This window comes from Haliotis rubra, unplaced genomic scaffold (genome assembly GCF_003918875.1).
Source record: "Haliotis rubra isolate DU_JTF1 unplaced genomic scaffold, ASM391887v1 Scf902, whole genome shotgun sequence".
NCBI classification, from domain to species: domain Eukaryota; kingdom Metazoa; phylum Mollusca; class Gastropoda; order Lepetellida; family Haliotidae; genus Haliotis; species Haliotis rubra.
This window is the reverse complement of record NW_025767638.1, coordinates 370,430-379,011: the sequence shown is the minus strand read 5'-3', so window position 1 is coordinate 379,011 and position 8,582 is coordinate 370,430. Positions and strand designations below refer to the sequence as shown.

Here is an 8,582-nt window from a genome sequence, read left to right as displayed (position 1 = left end):
CGATGATCAGGAGAGTGCCTGGGTTCTCCACCGGGAGTACAGCCCTTCTGACACTCTGGGTAATGCAGAAGGCTGCAGTGTTGGGGAGCCTTCATATTCTCCGGAAAGTTCTTGGTGGGTTCGTCTAGGCAGCGTTTCCTGGGAGAAGTCCCATTCGCTGTCTGGGCTGCGTGTAGAAGGGGGCAAAGGCCCTGAGCTGATGATGAGCCTTACCAGCCTGACTGTGCCAGGATCACCCGAACCCTCTCTGCTGCATACAATGTTTAATCTGTAAAACATAATAATAATAATATAGGCACTTACATAGCGCTGAACTCCATGCCGCAGGGGCATGCCCTGAGTGCATACAAGATGAAGGACATTATTACCCGGGTTAACCCAAGCTGCCTGTGAGGCGCTAGAAGGTTAGTAGACATATGACTTATGCCACCGGGTACCCATTTTCTGCTGGGTGAACAGTGGCAAATTTAACCAAACCCATTTCCCTAAGGTGGCCTGTTACTGAATCTGTTAGTGTGCGTGCGTTGCCCTTTCATGGCACTTGTTCTATTGTTTTCTAGAGATTCTATAACGAAATGTACTGCCTCTTTCTCAATGTTAGATGTTCCTTGCTGTTGTGATTACGTCCGCATTATACAATGGAGATAGAAAATGTTTTTGTCGATTTTATTGATTCCACCACTGTATATGAAAGGAAGCGCCACTCCACTCGACATTACACGATCAGTAACCCATTGTCACTAATCTTGTGGCTTCAATACATTCTGGCCTGACTATTTGCTTAGAGCCTATTAATAAGAATGATACACATAAATGTGAATGACGAATGTGCTGTTGGATATTCTTTTGCCTCTCAAATTCGCTTGGGAATTCGTCCCTGTCTCTAAAAAATTAGAGGCTGGAAAAATTAAAGGTATGCCTCTATACCTTGCACCAGGGCGCATGTTTCATTCATGGACTCGTTACAGGAGAATGTTGACTATAACCTGATACCTTTGGATAGGGGCATTGTTATGCGCAAATGTATTTATTGATTCGGAAACAAAACAGACGACGCGAGAACGGACGAGTCATGATATCGGTAGGGAACGTATTGGTATTGATGTGATAAGGAATCGATGAATTCAAATGATATGATTTCATGTACTTGTACTCCAGTGGAATCTTAGTGGAAGTAACACACCACCTGTGTGGATGGCTCGTTGATGCTCAAAAAGCCGTGTAGTGTACGTGTGAATGAATCACGCACTCCTCTGGACGATAAGTGCAGTGGCCATGTATATTCTGAGGCAGATTTGACTCTGATGTCAGTCTTTGCTGTGGCTTTCTCCGGTCTTGTATCACATGATGATGACTATGTACAAAGAGAAGTTCTATGTGTTGACTCTTGTGTTGTGTCAACCGATATCTGTCTTTTCATCATTTTGTGGACTTCATCTTCGGCGTCATGTAAGTTTGGACGGTCTGTTGTTTACCGAAGCTTTTGTCTCTGAGCATGTCGAAGGTAGACTGTTATTGTGCGCGGGACGTTGTCATCTTCTCTCCCTTTGTAACATGCTGCTGTACAACCCAACGTCCAAACGATGCCGCATGTACAAGTCGTTCGTCAACACAGGAGGAACAGAGGACACGGGCTGGCAGTACTATGCAGGTAAACTTAAACTTTCAGAAGTGCATCTGTTGGAAAGTAAATTTATTTTAAAATAAGTATGGAAGAATTGAAACAGTAATAAATAAGCCATTCTGACTTCATAACACTTTTGACAACGAACATTAAACAAACAAGATTATCACTGATATGCATGTAAAACAAACTAGTGTGAAACAAATACACTCTTCCAAAAAGACACGCATCGGCGTTTTCAGCTGTTCATTCAGATATATTTTGACAGCAATCGACATTTCCTATATTTGAATCAAGCTAGGGTCCATGCAGGTAGCAAAAGTAATATAAGTCCCCATGGCCCCTAGTATGGTGATCTACCTTCAGTTGTTGGCGATCTATAGCCCATTTTTATATTGTGTTGTCCCCTATAGTTAAAATGTTTTAGATTCAATTACTAGTTTTACATATATATCTGTGATACTCTAGTTGCTTTACTGTCCTTTGTCGGCAGGTTTTTATAATATCTATATATATATATTGTTTTTCAATATCAAATGTCCTCGTCACGATATGGCTGAAATATTGCCGATGTGACGTTAAATATTAACTCACTCACTCACTCCTATATTTGAATCCTGTTAATCATGTCGTGGTTGTTGTGTAGTGCGCGCAAACGCATCCCAAAATGTGTTTGTAAACGTTTGTCATAAAAAAATTAGAACGATATATGAAAAATTGTTGGCAGAAAAGGCTTTCCACGTAATGCACAAGCAGTGTGTCGAACACATGAGTAGAACCATTGACTATAAAATGCCAAAGTTAAATTCATCATTTCATTACGCAATTTATGAAAAGCTGAGATAACAAAAATGCGTAGATTGAATGCTACTTTCCGGAATATTGCCATTGGACGTTTGAAAGCAGGGGACTCCCAGGACACTTTAACGTCCACCGCAGCACCATATCTCGAATATGCTATCGATATACCCTCTTCAATTCGACCCAAGAGTGACCACTCCTGCACCAGTTCGTACAAATATTTGGGAATGTTCTTTAGTAATTGTTTATCTTGGACAACACATGTTAATTACACTTGTTTGCAAGCACAAAAGGTCATGATAAGTATCTTTAAACAATTAAATGTACTTGGTGATATAAATATAAGTTCATACTTTAAAATATTTGATGCCAAAATGAAGCCAATTTTATTGTATGGAGCCGAAATATGGGGTTTGAATTATTACAGTGATATTGAAAGAGTTCAATTGAAAGCATGTAAAAGATTTCTTAGTGAGTGAGTGAGTTTAGTTTTACGCCGCACTCAGCAATATTCCAGCTATATGGCCGCGGTCTGTAAATAATCGAGTCTGGACCAGACAATCCAGTGATCAACAGCATGAGCATCGATGTGCGCAATTGGGAACCGATGACATGTGTCAACCAAGTCAGCGAAACTGACCACCAGATCCCGTTAGTCGCCTCTTACGACAAGATAGTCGCTTTTTATGGCAAGCACGTGAGTTGCTGAAGACCTATTCTACCCCGGATCTTCACGGGTCCAGATTTCTTAGTGTTAAATCCAATACGATGAATACAGTGGTGTATGGAGAATGTGGTAAATACCCGATGCACTTATTTACAAATATCAGAGTTATAAAATACTGGTTAAAATTACTGAAGATGCCTTCTTATAGGCTACCAAAGAAATGTTACAATATGATGATGCTATTCGATAAAAATGGACACACAAATTGGGTTTCTGCTGTTAGACATTTTCTATTCTCGAAAGGGTTTGGTTTTGTATGGAACGATCAGTATGTTGATTCTGAGGGTAAGTTTATTTTAGAACTAACACAAAGATTAAAAGATATCTATTTGCAAGAATGGTTTGAAAAGATATCACTTTCCAGTAAATGTCTGTATTATAAGATGTTTAAATGTACTTTTGACTCCGAAGCTTATCTGTCATGTCTAAACGTAAAAAAGTATAGGATAGCGTTAAGCAGATTGAGATGTTCTTCGCATAATTTATCTATCGAAAGTGGAAGATTTAAAAATGTCAAAAAAGAAAATAGAACTTGCAAACTATGTGATCTGAACCAAATAGAAGATGAATATCATTTTCTTTTAATTTGCCCTGCTTATAATTCCATCAGAAAGTTGTATATTAAGAAATATTATTGTGCCCATCCAAACCTTTATAAATTCTCAGCATTGTTGAACAACAAAACCCATACTATACTTCAAAACTTGTCCATGTTTGCTTACTATGCCATGTTGTTTAGGACAGAATATATCTCAGAACACAATGTAACCTAAAGTTGATTATTTTCCCTTCTTCATGTATATTATCCGTGCGTGTAAATATTGATTTATAAATGCACTGTACTACAGGCCTGTGGCCTTTCAGTACCGAAAATAAATATAATATATTGCGCGCAAACGCATCCCAAAATGTCTTTGTAAACGTTTGTCATAAAAACATTTAAACGATATATGAAAAATTGTTGGCAGAAAAGGCTTTCCACGTCATGCCCGAGCAGTGTGTCGAACACATGAGTAGAACCATTGACTATGAAATGCCAAATCAAATTCATCATTTCATTACGCAATTTATGACAAACTGAGATAACAAAAATGCGTAGATTGAATGCTACTTTCCGGAATATCTCCATTGGACGTTTGGAAGCAGGGGACTCCCAGGACACTTTAATGTCCACCACAGCACCATATCTCGAATATGCTATCGATATACCCTCTTCAATTCGACCTAAGAGTGACCACTCCTGCTGAGGACCGATTCATCCGGTGTTTCACCTTCGTCCCCGATTTGCTTCACCAAACCATCAGAAATCGTCTGAGAGAAGTGGGAATTCGAGCATATCGACCAAAAGTTGGTCCTGTCCTGTCACGACTAAACCGACAAGGACGTGTCCAATGGTGCAACAGTATACAGGTATGGAACCCGGGGAACACATGGAATGTGTTTGGTTCAGCGATCAATCGCATCTCCTCCTGCAACGATGGGATGGGAGACAACGTGTCTATCGACGTCTACACGAACGTTTTGCGCCGAACTCCGTTTGACAGGTGGACAGATTTGGTGGAGAGAGCGTCATGGTGTTGGAAGCCATGTCCTACACAGGTAGATCAGAGCTAGTGGGGGTTCAACTCTTACAGCAAATCGCTACATCTACCAAATCCTGCGACCTCATCTCCTATTTGTAACCGCAAGAGGGAGTTGTGTCAACAGAACAACGCTCGACCACACAGAGCTCGTGTAACAGGTGCCTATCTCGTCAATACAGACGTCAGTGTCCTTCCCTCCGGTTCCTGATCTGAACCCGTTCGAGCATCTGTGGGACGAACTTGACCGACGCGTCCGTAAACGTCACCATCGTCCTCAGACACGTGCAGAACTTGCCAACCAGGAATGGCAAAGTTTCCCCAAGGAAAAATCCGAGGACTTGTGCAATCCTTTCCAAGGCGCTGTCGAGCAGTGACAGCTGCAAGGGATGGTGTCGCCAGGTACTGACCTGAACGCCCCCTTGTGTCCACAAATATGCAGGGAGTGAACTGGCTTACTGACTGACTGAGTTTAGTTTTACGCCGCTTTTAGCAATATTCCAGCAATATCACGGCGGGGTACACCAGAAATGGGCTTCACACATTGTACCCATGAGGGGAATCGAACCCAGGTCTTCGGCGTGACGAGCCAATGCTTTAACCACTAGGATACCCCACTGCCCCGTGAACTGGCTTAATACTGACAGTGACAACAATACATATACTCTTAAAAAACAAACTGTTTTGGAGTTTATTTAATGGGTGCTTATAACTGATTCAACCGTGACATCATTGTTCAATTGCAGTACTATCATCACTTTACAAATTTCAAAACAAGATTATCGAGAAAGTGTTTGGTAAAACTACAGAGGGATGTTAAAGCCACTTGGTCAGAGTAATATGTTAGTATCTGGTTTGACCACCATGAGCATCGACAACAGCTTGGAAGCTGCAGCGGCGGCCCGTAGAAGAAAGGAGATGCCGAATGCTGTCTTAAGGAATGTTTTGCTACTCTTCCTGACGTGCTGTGTGTAGTTCCTGTATTGTCTGAGGTGGCGCAATCGTCAAGAATATCCCATAGATGTTCAATGGGGGACAATTCGGGTGATCGAGAAGGTCGTGATAACACCTGAACGTCGATTTTTGTAGGAAGTCCTGGCAAACACGTGCAACGTGAAGTCGAGCATTGTCATGCTGGAAAGAGCTGTCAGGCCATTATGATGGATACCTGCCCACACCATGACACTTCCTGCACCAAATCTATCGACCTGCTCTACACAGTTATCGCCTTAACGTTCATTCTGACGTCTGTATACACGTGAACGTCCATCAGCACGTCTGAGAAGAAACCGAGATTCATCCGGGAACAAACTTGTCCTTCATCTTGCCCGCGGCCATCTCACTCCTTGTCTGTACCATTGTAGACGTTCAGCCCGGTGACGTTGTGTCAAGACGTTACGTCGAACTGGTCTCCTGGCAAAAAGTCCGGCTTCCTGTAGCCGATTGCGCACTGCCTGGTCGGAGGTTCGGCGCAGTCCAGGGATTTGGGTTGTTGTGGATGTTGCGGTCGTGGTGCGCGAACGAAGATGTCTCAACCGGATGTAGCGATGCTTGGCGGCGGTAACACTCCCAGTATTTTTGTATCGGGTCCATAGGTCTGAGATTGCCTGTCTGGACACGCCGAAGTGCTTTGCCGCCTCATGCTGCGATGCCCCACCTTGTAAACGGCCGATGGCAATGTGTCGTTGAACTTCTGTCAGTCTTGGCATTCTTCTGGCGTCAATAGTGGATTAAAGCAATGGATGTGAGGTACCGTTGATGTGGCTTTTTACAGACTACAGCCATAGGCTTCAGCTCGGGGTGCATTTCATGTAGGGAGCGTTTTAGCGATTCAATACAGACGTGAGTGTGACGTTACGTTTTTGTTCAACGTTTCTTTTTCTAAACGTTTTGTCGCCGGCAACCATTCCTCCACATGCTGGGATTTAGCATGGACTGGTATGTGTCAAATATTTTCCTAAAATTCAAATTGTCATGTTATGTTTTTGAAAAGTATATGTTCATCCGTGTGTCAAATTTTCTTCATCTATGTTCAAGAGTAATAGACTCATGTATACATACATACATACATACACACACACACACACACACACACACACACACACACACACACACACACACACACACACACACACACACACACACACACACACACACACACACACACACACACACACACACACACACACACACACACACACACACACACACACACACACACACACACACACACACACACACACACACACACACACACATTTGTATAGCGCCGATATCCAGCTCAGCTCAAAGGCGCTTTGTTTTTCCCTCGTTCACTGGATGTCAATCTCAACGGCACATCGTATTGTCTCAATCTCTTTAATACATTTCCTTAGGTTTGGCGTATGTGTTTCTTTGTTTGAAGAGTGTAAATACGTAATTGTTCATGTTATATTTAACGGCGTCCATACTAGATAGAGGTATGGAGACAAGGGATTCTAAATATTGTCTCCTCACCTTTAAATAAATCGATAGTTGAATCTCGGGTAACTTATTGATTCACTGGTATTACATCTCCCATATCTAATCCAAACACAGGCTTCTAACACCTATGAGGTATCATAAGTGGTGTCACAGATTTGTTGAGTGACTTAGTGTTCACTTAGTGCTTTTGAAGACAAGGGAGAGAATCTAAAAACATCACAATTTATTTCTGTTTTGATTGATTATTAATGTATTTTAGAGCTGTAAATATGCCCTTTGCTTCGGTTGTAAAATTGGAGCGCTTATCTGTAAATTTTGAATGCCAATGTTTGGCGCTCATTTAAACAGAATAAGCGTCAGTCTTGGAGGAACTATATTTCTAACATAAATTCACGTACACAGATGTCAAAGGTGTGGAACATGGTCCAAAGAATAAAGGGCAAAAGTTCTAATCTACTGTACACCATCTGAAGGATGGTGATAATCTCTTAACTAATAAAGTTGAAATAACAAATAAAATTGGCGAAATTCTTGCCAAACACTTTCATCATTAAATTATGTCCCTGAGTTTCAAAACACCAGAAACAACAGGAGAAGAAAACAATCAATTCTAACCCAGACAATGGTGAAGATTATAATGAATTATTTTCACTACATGAGCTACATACTGCCCTTGAGCAAGCTCATGATACATGAACAGGGGCTGATGGTATCCCCTATCAGCTCTTGAAGCATTTGCCCGAATCATGTTTGGAAACGTTGCTAAATATATTTGATATGATATGGACCTCAGAGAATTTCCCAACTTCATGGCGTAATGCCATTGTAGTTCCCATTCCAAAACCTGGCCGGGATCATACTGATCCGTCTAACTACAGATCAATCTCTTTAACGAGTTGTGTCTGTAAAACCATGGAACGAATGGTAAATAATAGATTAACATGGTATCTTGAAACCAATAATACAAATAATCAATGTGGTTTCAGGAAAAATCGAAGTACCATGGATCATTTGGTACGTTTAAAATCCTTTGTTAAAAATGCTATAGTAAATAAACAGCATGCAGTATCGATATTCGTTGACCTCGAGAAAGCATACGATACCACCTGGAAGCATGGCATTTAAAAAGATTTACATGACTTCGGTTTGAGGTGTCGTTTACCTCTTTTTATATCACAGTTTTTAACAGACAGGCAATTTCAAGTCCGAGTGGGTTCAACCCTGTCTGACCATTACAATCAGGATCAGGGTGTCCCAAAAGGCAGTAATTTGTCTGTAACATTATTTAGTATTAAGATCAACAGTTTATCCAAGGTTTTAAATGATTCAATTGATGGATCACTTTTTGTGGATGATTGTAATAATTCTTGTCGCGGTAAGAATATGC

The 8,582-nt window shown here is 41.3% G+C and overlaps 1 protein-coding gene across 1 annotated transcript in view; it reads left to right on the top strand.

The window, feature by feature from the left end:
- Window positions 1-1,554: 1,554 nt before the first annotated feature.
- Window positions 1,555-8,582, top strand: part of LOC124264023 (galectin-4-like) — a 30,615-nt gene continuing 23,587 nt past the window's right edge. Inside the window, exon 1 of the mRNA XM_046698743.1 lies at window positions 1,555-1,651. Coding sequence (XP_046554699.1) covers window positions 1,555-1,651 — 97 coding nt within the window. The remainder of the gene's footprint in view (window positions 1,652-8,582) is intronic.